The sequence below is a fragment of the Falco naumanni genome, chromosome 4 (assembly GCF_017639655.2).
Source record: "Falco naumanni isolate bFalNau1 chromosome 4, bFalNau1.pat, whole genome shotgun sequence".
Taxonomy (NCBI): Eukaryota; Metazoa; Chordata; class Aves; order Falconiformes; family Falconidae; genus Falco; species Falco naumanni.
In genome coordinates this window covers 66,853,782-66,871,323 of record NC_054057.1, presented here as the reverse complement: position 1 = coordinate 66,871,323, position 17,542 = coordinate 66,853,782, and the positions used below count along the sequence as shown (strand labels likewise).

The window sequence follows — 17,542 nt, the reverse complement described above, 5'->3', positions numbered from 1 at the left end:
GCAGCAACACCCGAGGAGATGCCGGAGCATGCCCAGCCTCAAGCGCCCACCCGGCAGCCTGCAGCACCTCCAATAATTAAGTACTATCAATAATTGCATATTAATTAATTTAATATCCATTATTATTAATTAACACGGTAATTAAATCCTTCCCGTAATTAACACACCACCTAGCAAAGTGGTCTGTCTTCACAGCCCTGGTGCACCGAGGGAGAGGGCTGCATGGGGAGCAGGGATGGAGCCGTGTGGCTGCCCCAGTGCTGGCGCCGGACCCCCCAGCTTGCCCCCACCAGCGGCTCCTGGTACCCATGGGGGCCTGGACCCCCCGGGGAACAGCGTGCAGCTCAACTGTGTCAGGAGGGCAAGTCATTTCTCGAAAGCAAGGAGCTCACAGGACATTTATTTTTATTTTATTATAAAAAAATACAGAATCCAAATGGGGCGGTGATCCGGTTTACCATCAGCACAACGTCGAGGACGAAAGCGGCGTGTCTAAGGACGAAGCTAGGCGGAATGGAGACCAACACGCAGAACCAGCACCAATGATGGGCTGCACCCAAGGGACACAGCCCGGCCACAGCGAAGCACCCCCAGCCCCCACCACCCCTCGCCGCGGCTGCCGGCCCCTGCCAGCCTTGCTGCCGCACTTCACTTTTCCACTCTCCCACAGTCGCTGTACACAATATAGATATTTATATATATAATTATATATATATATAAAAACACAGACCAAAGGCCAGGTTTTTGCCATCACTGCTCCCCCCACAAGCCAGCACCACGGCAGGTGGGTGCTGCCAGCTCCTTGTCGGAGCCCGGTGGGTGCTCAGCGCCCGGCTCGGTGGGTGCCCTCCCTCATCCCCTGGATAAACATGATGCTTTCGCTCGCCTTCGAGAACCACGACCTGGTCTGGACACACGGGGACAGGGACAGGACGGCAGGGAATGCGATTTTTTTTTTTTTTTTTTTGTATTTTTTGGATGGTAGAGATGAGCTTATTGCGAGATTTCAGCTTCCTAGTCTAAAAAATAAAATAAAATAAACCCTTCCATAAAATTCATTCTCAACAATACATAAAAAAAAACGCTCACAGTATAGCGCTGTATGTACAGGGACGGAGCCCCCACTGGTGTGTCCCCCCCACTGCTGGAAGGGGCTGGGGTGCGCTCGGAAAAGGCGCCCACAGGAGGGGCTTCAGCTTGGCCTGAGCCCATCGCTGTCATCCCCCGGGACCACTGACCCCTGGGGCGTGGGGGGGCTCTGCAGGACAGGAACAGGACCCCCCCTAGGTGGGACAGCCCCCGATTTAAGGCGAGGAGGGGTCGGGCCCTGGGGGATGCTGGGGGACCCCTCCGTGGGGACCTGCCACCCCTAGGGGCAGGGCCAACCTCAGCTCGGGAGGTTCAGGGTAGGGGGTGTCTTATTAATGCAAAGAAGGAAAAGGAAAAAAAAAAAAAAAAAAATCCCCGCGCCCCGCGCCCAGCCCCGGAACCCCAGAACATCCCCAGCTGGGGATGCCAGCAGCAGCCAGGGGATGAAGGGGTGACCACGGGGAATGCCGCGATGGTCCTGCATGCGGCTGCCGGCCCACCCCATGGGGGGTCTTGTGCCCCCATGGCATCAGGGGGGGATGCTGTGCAGAGCAGAAGGCTGCGGAGGAGGAAAAACCTGCCCCAGGGGCAGCGCTGGGCCAGCACGCTCCTCCTGCCCAGCGCCCTGCCAGGCACGGGGGCTCCAGCCCCCAACCCTCGGAGCGACCCCAGCTGCTGGATGAGCCCGGCCCGCCGGCTCCCAGCACCCCCGGTGCCCCCCATGCCAGCCGTCCCCGCTGCTCCCCTCGGGTACCTCCAGGTTGCTTTGCTGCTCGCCGAGCTGCCCCAGGGTCCCCTGGGGACAGCGGTGACATCCGTGGCACGAGCGGTGGGGATGGGGTCACCCTGCCGGGTGCTCAGCGGGGGCTTGTGTCTGTCCAGGCCCCTCATCCCCGTGGCACAGGGGGGGCAGGGGAAGCGCGGTGGGGCTGGCACAGCCGCAGTGTCCTGTGGCCGCAGCGATGGCCAGAGCGGGAAGGAGTCTGTGACAACGGAGCAGTCGGCACCATCGCTGGCGTCCGTCTCTCCCAGCATCCCGGCGCTGCCCGTGGCTCTGCCCATGGCTAGGCAAGGCCACGGTGCTGTAGCCACAGTGGCCAGGGGCTCAGTGGGATGGGGCTGAGCCTGGCCCCGTGCAGGTCAGTCTGATACGGGGAAGCCTGGACTGAAACAACCCAGCAAATAAAAATAAAAATCTTTTTTCTTTAAAAAACAAACAAACAAAAAAAAAACCCAACCCCAAAAAACCCTCAAAACAAAATAACGAGGACTCTATATTTGGTCTAGAAATGTAAAAAGCGACATCCCACAGGGAGGGCCGGCGCTGAGCGAGCCGCAGCACAGGGACGGGAGCTTTCAGCGTGCACCAGGATCCATCCTGCCGGGCAGACCTTCCCCATCCCCCATGCTACGCCCTGGCGTGGTGGCCGTGCGAAGATGGGGACTTCAGGCGGTGGCAGGATCCGCGTGAGCTTCTGGTCAGCAGCACCAACCCTCCACACCGGCAACCTCCCCAGGCACTGTCCTGCTGCCGCAGGAGCCACGGCTTGAAGGCGATTCAGGGTGGCCAGGATCCGTCCCCGGGCTGCTCCTTCCCTGCAGAGCCCACTCCCTGGCACGTCAGTGTCGGTGCTACGAGGCCAGGAGCGTCCAGACGACGGGTACCACCACGAGCACAGTGTGCGGGACCCTGAGGCTGCAGCAGGAGTTGTTGCTGGTGAAAATGGGCTCCGGGGACTCGTAGAGGGAATCGTCTGCAGAAGGGAAGAGAGAAGCAGGTGTCAGCCCTGGCAGAAGGGCAGCGATGCTTGGCACCCCAGGGGCTGGGGGCCTTGGATGCTACTGATGCAGCAGCATCCCCCACAGCAAGGAGCTGGGTACCAATCCTCCCCCACCCCCCCAAATCTTTGCACCACCCCCAGGACCTGAAACAGGGACACCAGCACGCAGCTCCAGTAGCCCTGTGCGATGGGGCCAGGCAGTGCAGGGATGCTGGGGGTGGGCGAGGGCACAGGGCGCTCCGGGTCCTGCCCTCTAAATGGGATTAGGCAGCATTGCATCCCATCTTCTCCTAAGCCCCCCTGACAGCCCATGTGTCAGAAGTGGGTGCCATTGTGCGAGGGGGATTATCTGCGGCAGCCAGGGTGGCTTGGATGTGGCTGGGGATGGACCAGCCCGCATGCGACAGGGGTACCCACTTGCCAAAAGCCTGGTGGTCCTGCAGCCAAACCCCGAGTCCGGAGCACATGGGGGAACAAATTAAATGATGGCTAAAGCTGTTAAGCTCCCCAGGCTTGGCTTGCTCACGTTTGTTACGGGATTACAGATTTTTATGGAACCAGAGCCAGGAAAAGCAGAGTCTGGTGCTGGCTGCGGATGCTTCATCCCTCCACACACCTGGCCCATCCATTCCTCCTGTCCTGGAAGGTCCCTGTGTGGGGTGACCCAAGACTGGGGTCTGCCCATGCTGGGCATTTGTGATTGAGAAGTTTCAAGGACTCATCCTGGGGCCAGACCCAACCGAGGGGTGTCCAGCCCGGGAAGCCCCTGGAGCAAAGCCCCTCTCCCCAAGCAGCACAACGGCAGCCCTTCCTCCCTGTGAAGCACTGGCATAATAAAATCCTGATATTATTAAAATACTAAAAAATAGTATCAGAAGATATTTTTTTTCCCCCCTATTATGCCCTAGTCCTGAACAAAACAGAATGATTTTTTACAGATGGTTTCATTATATTGGATTTTATTTTAAAGCCATGCAAATAAAAAAAAGAAAGACATCCTTTTAAATGGTGACATTTCGTAGGCACTCTTCCCCAGGGAGAGCTGCTGCCATTTGCTAATTACACGTTAACAGGAGAAGAAAATTATTAATTTGTTTTTTTAAATGGCTGAGTTATTTGATTCTGAAAAGTAGCCACTGTGCAGAGATCATTATTATTTTATTCCCCCCCCGTCTGAAACTTGGTGACAAATGTCCACCACACAGGCAATGTGCCCACTGCTGTCCAGACACTGCTGGGATGGCTCCGGCAGGGCTGTGGGCACCATCCCCATCCGTGTCAGGGTGCTACCCAGGTGGGACCCGGGGTACCCCATCCCCCTCCACAGCTCCCACTCCCTGGGACCACCAGCCACCAAGAGCATCACCCTTGCCCCATGGGACAGGACTGGTCCCCTGGGCTCCACAGTCCCCACTCCCTGGGACCACCAGCCACCAAGAGCATCACCCTCGCCCCATGGGACAGGACCGGTCCCCTGGGCCACCCCAGCTCACTTACTTGTTGGCCGAACATAAACCTTCAGCTTCAGGCAGGGCCTGTCCACCATGTTTGGGGGGGATGCGGCTGCAGAGAAAAGGGGAAAGAAGGCAGCAGATTAGGGGGGGCAGCAGCTCAGGCCCCACCATGGGGATGGAGCAGAGCCCGGCTCAGGGCAGGGACCAACCTCAAGGACCCCCCCCAAGGGTGCACCACAAGCCCCTGTGGCACAGCCAAGATGCCTGGGGTGTGGCGGCAAGATGGGTGGCCACATCCAGCCCCACCGCATGGGAGCGGTGAAAGGGGGGGGTCCGAGCTGGAACTGGGACAGCCCCCACACAGGGTTTTCCAGCTCATGGTGTCACTGAACCTCAAAAGCCTTCCCTGGTGCAGCTCCAGCGGCAAACCCTGCTTGCTGAGCCCCATAGCAGGGCTGTTCCGGCTGCCCCCACCCTGGTGGGACATGGCAAGTGGGGGGAACATCCCGCACGATGAGCTGGGTCCGGGGCCCCTCCTGGGGTGGGGGGTCAGATAAATGCCAGAGCAGCATCAAACATGGACCACAAGATGCTCTGCTGGAGAGGCTCCCTAGAGCATCACCTTGGGAAGAGGGATACTGGGGGGCCCAGCACCTACCTGCCCTGGGGAGAAGCCCCCTGAACTGGGGGGCCACAGTCTGTGGGGAACTTAGAACAAGGGGGATGGGGACTGAGTTAACACAGCATCCCCAACACAACAGATCCCTTAGCCACCCACCTGCCTGAATTTATAGAGGGGGTGAGGGGTGGGGCTGCCCCTGCCCCATCCCAGGTGAGCCCAGTGAAGGGCCCCTGATGGTCCCAGCACAGCTGGAGCTTCCCTCTGGGGGCAGGGGACAATGGCAGGAGTGGCTTTTGTCCCCGTTGTGGTGGGCTGCAAGCACACAGGCAGGGCTGCGCAGCTCTCCCTCAACAGGCAAAATGAGGATAAAGGCACAGAATAAAAATAATACTCATTGGGAGAGAGAAAGGGAGTAATTGCAATAATTATCTCGGTGAAAGTCCCCTCTCAATATGAGAAAATGTGATTTTTATATATATGTTTTTAAAGGAATTTAATTTGCTTTTCTCTTTTTTTTTTTTTTTTTTTTTGAATTAAAGAAGGGGAGAGAGCATTATTCGCAATAAAGTTTAATTTCATCTAGAAGAAGGGGGAACCAGGATGCCACTCACAGGAGAGGTGGCAGCAAGGGGCCAGCCTGGGCACAGGTGGTCCCCTCCAGCAGCACCAGGCCACCCCCACCCCTCCCCTCTGGCACTCGGGGGGGGGCATGGCAGGGTCCCCGGCACCGATTGTGACACACAGGTCACTCCGCTGCTCCGCCAGACCCATCCAATTGATTTTTACCAAATAAAACCGTGGGGCAGCTGCAGAGGGGCCATCAGCTTGGGCAGGTCCCTGCCCCCCTCATCCCCACTTGGCCCCTCTCTGCACCCTGGAGCTGCGCAACCACCTCGTGCACCCCAGCCCTCCCCCCGGGGATGGGGGCCATGCACCCCCAGCCCCCTCAAAAGCCGCATCCAGCCCCTGCACCCCGGTCAGCATCTCGCCCGCACCGGCGGCGCTCCCAGGGGAACGGGCATGGGAACGGGCGCAGCGCCGGTCATTTCGGGGAGCCACTAGGGATGTTGCAGAGCCCCCACGGCTGGGGTTTATTTTTCCTTTTCCTTTTTCTTTCCCTCCCTGGCGCTCCACCACACCCAGGGAAGAAGGTCACGCCAGCTGCACCCGGCGCCCGCCACGCCGTGCCGTGCCGTGCCGTGCCGTGCCATGCCATGGGCATCCTGCAGCAGCTCCGGGCACCGTCTCGGTCCCCTGGGCCACCCCATGCCCTTGACCCAGCACGGGGAGCACGAGTGCGTCCCCGTGCCTGCGAGGTTAATGGCATTCCAATTTGCGAGCTCGAGGAGGAGGTAATTTCTTTTCTTTCATGTCTGCTAAATACGGTTCCTCAAAGAGGCATAATTTCTAATGTTCCGCATGACATGAATTCTAACCGGTTTAGCAATGATCAGCTTCACCATTTACTTCTGTGTAATCTCTCCCTAACGACATTAAAAATAAAATAAAATAAAATAAAATAAAACGGGGGGGTGGGGGGGGTGGGGGGGAAGACAGAGTTGTAGATGCAGTTATTTCACGAGTGACATTTTACAGAGGGAGAGGGAGAGGGGGGAAAAATGGTAATTTAATATAGATAAAAGGAACAAATTAAGTGGGCTGAAAACAGATGCTTTAGGAAAAAGGGGGAGAAATAATAAGGCAGATAAGCATGCTGGCTGGCTCCTGTGCGAGAAGAGAGGCATCCCTGTCTCCCTGTGACACCGTTGAGTGCTTGGGGGTCATGGTTTCTCTTTTCTTTTTTTTTTTTTTTCCTTTTTTTTTACCGTTTTATTGATTGCCAGACTCCCAGCACCTGATCCGAGCCCCATTAGCTTATTTTTCCATGGCTCTGGCGGGCTCCTGAGGAAGCCGCTCTGGCTCCTCTCCCCCTCCGCTGCCCTGGCCCCCGCGCCCGGTGGCTCCGGAGGCAGAAATCCAACGAGGGACCAGATCTGCTGCATCTCGGGGGGGGCCCCATCCTGCACCCAGCACCCAGGCGCCTGCAGAAAAGTTTCCCCTGGCGTGCATCAGCCAGCTTGGGCTTCATCTGTTGGGTGAGAAAGGGGAGCGCAGCCCCAGGAGAGCACAGGAATACACAGGAGAGGGTGGGAATACCTGGGAGAGGACGAGAATACACGTCCACTGCCCCAGTGCAGCACCTTTACCGGTGCCTGGTGGTGGTCCCATGGGGATGACATCAGCGTCCCCATCATCCTGCAGTCCCAGGGATGTCCCAGTCACTCTCACGGCCACCCCATGCCCATGGCTGTGACTCAGCCCCGACGAAGGGTTTCGGCACCAGGCATGCACTGGTCGGAACCTCTGCCTTGAGCTGGACGTGCCAATGCTGCCAGCACAAAGGCATGGCTGGGTCTGGGGGCTTCGCAGCATTTTGGGTCACCAACGCAAACCGTCAGCATCTGGGTCCAGCCTGCACCACGGGGTGACGCGGGGGACCCCCACCGTCCCCCTCCCCACCATCCCTGTGGTGACCTGTACTCACAGATGTAGTAATACTCATGGCCGGGTCTGAACTCGAAGCCCAGCGAGAAGGGGGTGAAGAGCTGGAACTTCTCCGAAAACTTGAGGGGCCCGTTGGGGGAGTCGGGCCGGTTGCACTCCCAGCGCTTGAAGCCTCTCTGCCGGTGGTCGCAGGACGCATGCCCCTCGTAGTTGACCATGTAGAGGATGTAGCGTTCCATCCGCTCAGGCAGCGGCTCCTCGTAGTGCGGGCAGTAGATGTCCAGGTAGTCGTTGATGCTCACTTCCACCGTGTAGTCCCCGCGGTGAAACCTGCGGGAGAAGCTGGCGTCAGTGGGACCACGTTTCACCAGATCCCACCACGGGGATGCCAGAAGCCCAGGTTGACCATGACCCAGAGCCTGATCCAGCCCAGCTGTGCACCACTCTCCCCTCCCCATCTCCCCCTTCCAGGCACCCCAGCCCCCTGCCCACCCCAATATCCCCATTAACCGACGAGATTAACCCAGAGACTCCGTTTTATGCCCCACAAACCAGCGCCACTTGGTAGTAAGTCGCAAAAAGAATCATTATTCACAGCGATACCATCGAAGCGTTGGCATTGCTGCAGCTGTGCGCTGCAATCCCAGTGTAATTTGCGTTTCTGGCACTGATTATCTGAGAGATTAAGGGATTAGCGGTGCTGGAGAACTCCATGGCACATGCCGGCAGCTCCTGTCTGGCAGCTGCGCCCCCCCCTTCCCGGCTCCTCAGGGTGACACCCGCAACCCCCCCATCGCCAAACTGCACCCAGTGGGGGGATGCTGCAGACCCCCGCCGCAGCTGATGAAGCTCGCCGGCCAAACTCACTGGCTCCCCCAGGACCCAACCTGGCAGCTTGGCTTCCCCCTGGCTCCACGTTGAGCACGTTTTCTTTGCTAATTAATTTGAGGCTCCTGGGGCACGACCCTCCTGCCAGCAGAAAGCCCCCGCCTCAGCGTGACCGGGGATGGGGCACGTCCCACGGCTCCAGGGGCAGCGCTCCAGCATCCCGAGGAGCAGCCCCGCGTCGCCACAGCTCGGCCCAGGGATGGCCAGTGGCTGGAGTGGATGGGCTAGGATGGGATGGTGGCCACCCACCCCCAGCCACCCCACAGCAGCACCCCAGGGCTCCCCGACGTCCCCTGCGCCCGCCTGAGTCTCCGGCAGCTGCAAGCAGGGCTGAGACCGGCTCAAACTCATCACACGGGATGCAGCGAACCGCTGGCGGTGGCAGAGGGTGACCCAAAAGGCACCCGACACCCCAAAAAGGGAAGGGGGGACCGAAGATGGGAGGCTGGGAGGGGGGGGGGCTACTCCTCCAGCCTCACCGGAGCAGCTGAGGTATGGCATCGAGCCCCCATCCACCTCATTACCTGCTTCATAAGCACTCTGATCACACAGGGAAATACGCTAATTAAGGAGAAGGGTTTTTCTCTCTCTCCTTCTCTCTCCTTTCCCGAGTCAGTTGTGCCAACCCTGCCCCTGGCAAGGTAACATTTTAAAATGTAAAATTAATACAAAGGGCCAGGATTTACTGGGAAACAATTTTCAAACGCACACACAAAACAATAAATTTTTTTTTAAAAAAATTTAAAAAAAACCCTCTTCTCTCTGCCTTTTATTTTTAAAAAAATTATTTATTTTAATGATTGTTATTAAAGCTCAAGCAAAGGCGATTGTAACAGGAGGGCTCATGCTTACCAGGGGAATAATAATAATAATTATGGGGGGTTTTTTGGGAAAAAAAAAAAATCAACTAACTCCAAGGGCCTTTGCTGGACTGACAAATTGCTGAATTAAAGCTGATTAGCTGTGATAAATGGCACAGACAGAGACAGGCGCTGGTGGGAGCTGCGAGGAGGGGTCACCCTCTGCTGGGGGGGACGGTGGGTGCTGGGGAGCCATGGGGACCCCCGGCACGGTGCACCCCAGCCGGCGGGGGGCCCTGGGCTTGCCCCACAGCCCCACCGAGTGTGGGCAAGCCCCCTGTACCCAACCTGGCTGCTGCCCTTTGGTGTCCCCACCCCCCCACACCTGCGAGCCCCCCATCCTGCCCAGCCCAGTGCTCTCGGGGTCCCAAGGCACAAAGCTGGGTTAAAAGCTCAGAGCAGGCTTTCGGGGGGATGGGGGTGGGGTGGGGGGCTCCAGCCTTGCCCCCATCCCCGTCCCCACCCCGCGGCACAGGCGACCCCAGTGGGATGGGACGGGCAGGGGACACCCCCAGCTGCCATTGCCGGACACCTGCACCCCAGCCCAGACCCTCCTGCATCCCCCCAAGTGCCAGGGGGGCACCGGGGCTGCCCAGACCCTGTGTTCGGTGAGCGGGCAGGGGCTGGGGCACTGACACCCCCAGGCTGCGTGTCCCCAGGTGCCACATGACTTTGTCTCGGCTCTGCCCTGGCTTGCTTTGCCAGAAAACCTTCACGTCTCCATTTCCCCCCACGGATTCACCCCCGCCACTACCACATTTCTGCCTGATCAAATATTCCCTCCCTGCCAGCTCTGCCCAACGCGGCCACACGTGATGGGGGCCCAAAGCAGCTGCTCGGTGGGAGCGTGGCTGTGCCTCAGCACCAGGCACCGTGGTCCTGGCACACCGGGCAGGCACCGTGGTCCTGGCACACCGGGCACCACGACCCTGGCACACTGGGCACTGCGGTCCTGGCACACCAGGCACCATGACCCTGGCACACCAGTCACTGTGGCCCTGGCACACTGGGCACCGCATCCCTGGCACACTGTGCACGGTGGCTGTGGCACACTGGGCACCACGGTCGTGAAACACCAGGCATCACGGTCGTGGCACACTGGGCACCATGTCCCTGGCACACTGGGCACCGCGGTCCTGGCACACCGGGCAAAGCCCAGCACAGGTGGGGCAGGGAGGCAGCAGCTGGCACGGGGCAGGGGCTTATTCGGGGGTGCCCCAGGGAGGGGGATGCAGGGATGGAGGGACATGGGGATGGGGGTCCGTGCCACTGTGCCAGGCATGGGGCAGAGCACTTGGTGCCGGGACAGTGGCTCATGCTTTGTGGTCATTCCGTCCTGGCTTGGGCACTGGGACTACCGACCTCTGCCCAGCTGCCACCACCTCATCCCGGCTGGTTTTACATCCCTCCAGCACCATCAGGCCGGTAACGGCACCGACAGCCTGAATCTGGGGGTTACCGGGACATCCCCACATCACAGGGTGCTCACCCCAAGTTCCTCCAGCGTAACCGCTCACAGCCGATCCCAGCAGAGCAGCCGGCTCTGCCGTGCCGCCGGGATGCCAACACTGGACCAGCAAGGGAGGGAGGACGGATCCAGTAGGCAGCACCCCCAAAAGCATCCCCAACCTGAGCATGCACCACAGGCACGGGGTGTCCCTCGGCACGGAGCACCCGAGCGCACGGGGAGAGGCACCGGCGCCTGGACACGCTCAGATAACTGAATTTGCTCACAGAGGCGCGTGGCGGAGGCTCACGCCAAGCCAGCCCTGCGCGCACGCACGGAGCCGTCTGTTAATTTGTTATCGTTTAAGTCATTCAGTTCGCAAAATGTCAACAGCATTTTAAAAACCCGCCACCTGGAAAGCGCACTGTCGCCCCGTGTAATACCCGCAGCAGGGCTGCCAGGCCGCGCTAATTAAAATGAGTGGGATTTCAACTGTCTAAACGAGGCACATCGCTAATTCATCTGCTTCAAAACAGAAAAAAAAAAAAAAAAATTAAAAAAATACGCCTTTCAGCAGGGCAGGGAAGGGCGAGCGGCTGGGGCTGAGCCGGGTGCCAGCAGCCCCCCTCTAGTCCCCCGGGTTCAGGGTGCTCCCCGTGAGCGGCCACATGCTTGCGGGAGCCACAGCTTTGCAAAATCCATCTGGGATCCCTTTGGGAGCTGCAGCAGGGATCTGGGTAGATCCCTGTGCCTGGCACATGCCGCTCCACGCCGGGCATGTACCGCTTGGGCTGAGCCCCACGCCACAGTCCCTGCATCCCCATCTTGGACACGCACATGGTTTCTGCTCCCCATGGGTGCCAGCCTGGGGTGAGCAGGACAAGTCCCCACCGTCACTGAGACCTCAAGTCCCTGAGACACGGGGATACCAGCTCAGGGCAAATCCCTGGATCTTCGGTCCACCGGGAACTGCAGTCAGCAAGAAGGGCGACCTCCCCCTTGGCACCCCAAGAAATGCCAACTCACGACATTTTCCAGCCAAAGGAAAAACTCAGCTTTGAGCAAATCCAGGTTCCTGTTACTCCGCCTGGAATTGCGCAGCCTCGGCCCCTCTTTGCAGCAGGGACACCACATCCCCCCACCCGCAGAGCCAGGGCAGGTCCCCCTGCCATGCTCGGGGTGGGGGGCTGCGGCAGGCAGCCAGGTGATGCTCCATCCGGCAGCTCCTGGGTAATTCCCAACCCCTCGGCAGCCTGTGTCAAATATTTGGGAAAACAAACCGTGGGTGTGCCCTGGAAGATGTGCCAGCGGCACGGCTGCACCCCGGGGCTCACCGCGGCCGCTCGGGAGTCAACAGTGGCAGCCATGGTGCCACGGCTCCGGCATGGAGCAGCCCCCTGCCATGGGATGGCTTTGCTGGGAGAGGCTGGGGGCTCCCCCAGCGCCCCAGCCAGCCCTCGTTCGATGGCACGGAGCTCAGCAGGGGATGGGGTGGGTTTGCCTGTGGCTTGGGCTGCCTTTTCACACCCTGCATGAACCAGAAAAACAGAAGGTGGGTGCCCGGCTGCACAGGGCTAGTGGGGTGTCTGGGGGTCACCACAGTATTGGGTGCAGGACAGCCCCCACCCCTCTAGGACAGACACCAGGTCCGTGCCATGGCCAGGGTGATGCACACTGTGGCACAGGGCTGACGCCATCACCAGGGCTGATGCCATGGGATGGGGCTGATGCCATCACCAGCGCTAAAGCCATCACTGGGGCTGATGCCATGGGATGGGGCTGATGCCATCACCAGTGCTAAAGCCATCACTGGGGCTGATGCCATGGGATAAGGCTGATGCCACCACCGGGGCTGATGCCATGGGATGGGGCTGGTGCCACCACCAGGGCTGATACCATGGGATGGGGCTGATGCTATGGGATGGGGCTGATGCCATGGGATGGGGCTGATGCTATGGGATGGGGCTGATGCCATCACCAGGGCTGATACCATGGGATGGGGCTGATGCCATGGGATGAGGCTGATGCCACCACCAGGGCTGATGCTGTGGTCCACCACGGCCACCGCAGTCCTGCTGACAGGCACAGAGCTTGCCCACCACCAAAGGGGTTAACGCGGGAGCTTTGTTTTTCCCTGACAGAGACGGATGGAGCAGCCTCCCCGCCTCACCCCGGCGGGATGTTACACTTGACAATTGACTACTCGCAGCTTTCAGCTCTGTCAGCTACCATTAAGGCTGGGATCCTGGCTAATTGGGTGCTTCATTAGGGGCATTCGTTACTGTTAGCAATGCCTGACAGCCGGGCCGGCTCTGCCAGCAGGGCAGGGGACAGGCAGGCTGTTCGGTGGGCTTGTGGCCCCTTTTCTGCCCCTCAGGCATGGGGGCTCTGCCCGTGGAGCGGTGGAAACCCCCCAGGGACAGCCCATGGCCTCGCAGAGCACACCGTCCTTGGGACACCGTCCTTGGGACACCGTCACCATCCTTGGGACAGCCACAGCACCCTCCCGGCAGCGCTGCGGAGCTGGGGACGGCTGTACCACACTCCCACTCTCCAGCACCCTGGGGTTCATCCTGGTGCCAGGACCCCCCACCCGCCGAGGCCGGTGCAGCAGCAGCCACCCCACCCTCCCCAGCTTTTGGTTTGTGTTTCATTGATAACTTTCCTGGTGCTGTCCCGTGCCTGCCCCTTGGCACAAGAGCAGGAATCCACTGGAGTGAAATTGCCTGGAATAACATACTGGGAGCTGCTGAAGCCCTCCCCTCCTCCTGTGGCACCCAAACCCTGCCCGTGTCCCCGTGTCACACCAGGCAGGGTGGCATCTCCATGCAGGAACCTGTTGGACATTCACCGCCGAGGGGAAAAAAATTCCGAGCGCCCATCCTGCAAATCCGTGCGCCAGTGGCATCCTCAGCCCGAGATGCTCAGCCCCCACAGGACAGAGCCAACCGGGGGGGGGCAAACCCTGCCTGCACCCAAACCCCTGTGGCTCTCCTGGCCCTGGGTCTGGGTGTCGCGAGACCCCAACCCTGGTCCCAGCCCCCCGCCGCCGCACCCAGTGCTGCAGTTTCCCCCCTGGGCAGCAGCAGCCCCCAAAACTCCCCAACAAGGGCAGCAACCCAGCGCAAGAACAAAGCGAATTCATCTCTCGGTCTCACAACACCCTGCAAGACCAGCCAGTGTCCCAAGGGTTAAATAATTCAGATTTTTCTTTCCTGAACAGCTTGAAAAGAGATATGATTGCGCTCGCTGAAATACGGGGGGGGGGGGGGGGGGGGGGGGGGGGGGGAAGGAGATATAATGGATGGAAAAGAGCTATTTAAGCTGAAGAACAGTGTTGGCACATAAACAAATGGGTATAAACTGGCCATGAATAAATTGAGGCTGGAAATTAGGAGGTTTGTAACCATCGGAGGAGTGAGGGGTTGGAAGGGGCTCGCTGCGGCGGGGGCGGCGAGGCGAGGAGGGGGTTTGGGGCAGGGTGCTGCCAGTGCCAGGGTCCCAGGTGCAGGGGTCCCTGGGCTCCAAGGGCACCCGTCCTTGTGGGGCCTGGCGCTGAGATACTTAAAATCTCCCTTATGCTTTCATCTCCTGAAATCTCCTTCATTCAAATAGTCACAGCATGATCAGGAGTAATAAGCCTATTACAGAGCAAAATAAAACACAGCAGCACCCCCCCCCCTCCCCGCCCCCCGAAACCAGCCCCCAACATCGCCTGCCGCCCTCTCGCTGTCTTTTAAACACAACCTGATGAAAATTCAGCTGAGGAGCGGCCAACGCCAGCCCCCCCGCCAGCATCCAGCCCCCCGCCAGCATCCATCGTGGCCCCTTCCCCCTCCCCCGGGAAATGGGCACAAAGCGGCTGTCAGTGCTGGGGGGGCGGCGGGGAATGGCCCCCGTGGGAGGAGGCGCTCGCCCGGCTCCGTTACGGCTCTTTTTTCCATTAATCCTGTTGCTCGGCTGGTTCCTGGCATGTCCGTAGCCGGCAATGGACTTCACGCCGGGAACGTTTAAGCTGCTTTTCCCATCTGTTTCTCTTGCTCCTTGGACAGCCAGCACCGCTGCGCCGCAGGGCTGAGCGCTGTCCCGCGGGATGCTGACGGCAGCGCCGGGCACGAGCGGGTGGGAGCTGGATGAGGCCATCGGGGGATTTTGGCCACGTGTTGGTCACAGCCTGAAGGCAGATTTGTTTTTCCCCCCCGCTCAAGAGCGGTCGCAGCGCTCAGGGCCAAAGAGGCAAAAGCAGGGTCCGGGAGGAGATGGAGCCAGATGCACCGGGACACCTGGGTCCATCTGGTGTCAGTCCAGTGGGGTCGCGTGCCCCCCTGCTCCGCCGTCCCGCCAGTGCTCAGCTTTATGGTAACCGTCTTGGTAAAATGTTTTGCAGGGCCAGAGAGCGAACGCAACCGCAGCCGCAGCGGCACCAGCACCCAGCGCCTCCCAAACCTCCGCTGAGCCGTGCCAGAGCATCCCAGCACCCCAGCCCCGCCAAGCCCCAGAGCTTGCAGGAACCAGACGATGTTCGAGGTTACGGCAGGAGCCGCCCCGGCCTCATCTCTCCCAGCCGCATGGAATAGAGACAGCGACGAGCCCCATTCCCAACGGAGCCACCCGGCAGTGTCCCCAGCGCCACCATGGCGGGGCAGAGCGGGGATGCGCGGCTGGGGCTGTGGCTCACGGTACGCCTGTAATGTGGTCCTGAGGGACCTGCCGTACACACACCACCTAAATTATTTAATTTCTCCAAACTGCTGCACCTTTATAAATCATTAAAAGCTCCTTTTGATCTGTGTTAATGAGGTTTCCTGAGTGCGGTGGTTGGAAACACAACTTCGGCGCCAGATAGCAGATCGGCTCATTAAAAAAATAAAGGCGCGAGGAGTGGGGCGGGAGGAGGGATGGGCACCGGCATGGGGCAGCGGGCACAGGGCGATGGGCGCAAGGGCTCCCCGTGACCCAGCTGGGTGGTGGAGGAGCAGGGGGTGGGTTTGGGATGCCTGTTGTGTTTTTCCCCTTTTCTTTTCCTCAGGGATGGGAGAGTCCACGCTCAGCTCTCACCACCCGTCCCCACCTTGCCGCACGCCCTGACGGTGAGCAGCCAGCCTGGCAGAGCAGGAGAGGCGGCGAGCGCCAAGTGAAATCTGGCAGGAGCAACCCACAAGGCAGCGACAGCAGTGGCAGAATTACGTTGACTTTTGAATTTCCCAAATGTTTGAGCCCCGTGCCCGCTGGCCACTGTTTTACTGGGCCAGCCAGGCTGTGGGTGCCACCCCATGGGCTGCAGCACCCATCGCCTGCTGCCCCCACCCAGGAAGCCTTTCTTCCCCCAACCATGAGCTCTCCAGGAGCTTTCCATCCAGGAAGCCCTGGGAGCGTGCTGGTCCCGGCTGCAACTGCATCACTTGGAAATGCCCATGGAGGCCAAAGCACAGGTAGGGCCGGGGTCCTTGGTCCTCCTGATCCCTGCTGGGGCGGGGGGTGGGAGCTCCCTGAACCCCCAGGGTCAGGGCAGCTGTGGAGGGAGGGGGGTGAGGACTGTTTCAGTTGGGGACCACAGGTGTCACTGCGGACACTGAGAGCCTGGGGTTGTTCCTTCGCTTCAGCCAGCAGTGGTGAGCCACCAACCCAGCCGGTACTGTGGGAAGCAGTCCCCACTCTGCATGGGGGGGCTGGACAGGGTGAGCCCACCCCCCACGGGGCTGCCGGGGCCGTGCTGAGCCACAGCTGGTGGGAGCTGATGGGTCAGGCGGTGAGATACCAGCGGAGCAGGTGTCAGTGTCACTTCGCCAGCACTGACAGCTTCAATATCAATATTTATCTCAAATACAAAACTCTGAGCCCAGCTACATATTCAGCAGCTCGATTACAGTTATCTGGGATGACGGTGATGGCTCCCACGGACGGGAGGTTAGTTTGGGCTTAATGCCATCTGACAGCCCCGGCACCGCCACGGCCAGCAGCTGCGCAGCGGGGATGGGGACAGGGATGAGCAGCACTGCCTGTCCCCATTGCCCAAACTGGAGACACCGAACCATGCCAAAAGGTGCCGGGCTGGCAGTGGGACACCAGACCAGCTAATGGGGTGAGCCCAAGGGTGCCCAGCAGCCCACTGAGCCCCCTTGGCACCCGTTCTCCCCAGCGCTGGCTGGCAGCGTGCGGGGGCTGCTTGATGCTGCCTGCTCTGAGATGTGCCTGTGAGCCTCTCCTGACACACGGAGCTATCTTACTCACCAGGGCCAGCCCAGCGTGCTGTGACTTGGCTTCGGCATCAGCCTCCCTGAGTCACCCCTAGTTGCATCCCGTGCAGCCTGCAGGGACAGCGCACTCCAGCATCAGTAAATTGCTAATGAATTCATCACGAGAGTGTTTTTCCACCCGGTATATGAAGGATGCGCACCTTGGTGGGAAGGACCCTGAGAGCCAGGTCTCCTTTATTTTTTCAGCCTTAAAAACCTGGCGACTATGGGCTGTGAGCCTCTGCACTGGGTGCCGGTGTGCAGCACCGAGCGGTGGTTTCATGGCACAGGCGGGTCCCCGGCAGGCACCGCGCCTGCAGCGCAGGACCAGCTCTGCTGCGAACCCCAAACTCGCTCCTTCTAAATACTGCTTTTTTGGCCACTGGCTCACCTGCACAGGCACCACAGGGTGACAGCAAGCCAGAGCACACGGCAGGAGGACAAGCTGGCACACGCAGCCTCCCAGGCGGACTGGGGCGGGCAGGGCACTGTGCATAATGAATGCAAATTCCCATGCAGAACTGCCACTCCAGCCCGTGAGCCCTTTCCCCAGCCCTGGCACCGGTGATGCCACTGGTCAAGCACTGGTGCTAGCCCAGCCGGGAGCAGGGAGCAGCAGCCCCCCAGGCTGCTTCAGCCTGGCCCTCCTGACGCTCACTC

General features: G+C 59.9%; 1 protein-coding gene across 1 annotated transcript in view; it reads right to left on the bottom strand.

Moving 5' to 3' along the window:
• Nucleotides 1-378: 378 nt before the first annotated feature.
• The window catches only part of EFNA2 (ephrin A2), a 49,778-nt gene continuing 32,614 nt past the window's right edge, over nt 379-17,542 (bottom strand). The window contains exons 2-4 of the mRNA XM_040593533.1: nt 7,492-7,781; nt 4,368-4,433; nt 379-2,843 (exon numbers count right to left, since the gene is read on the bottom strand). Of these exons, the coding sequence (XP_040449467.1) occupies nt 2,722-2,843; nt 4,368-4,433; nt 7,492-7,781 (478 nt within the window). The 3' untranslated portion in view covers nt 379-2,721. The remainder of the gene's footprint in view (nt 2,844-4,367; nt 4,434-7,491; nt 7,782-17,542) is intronic.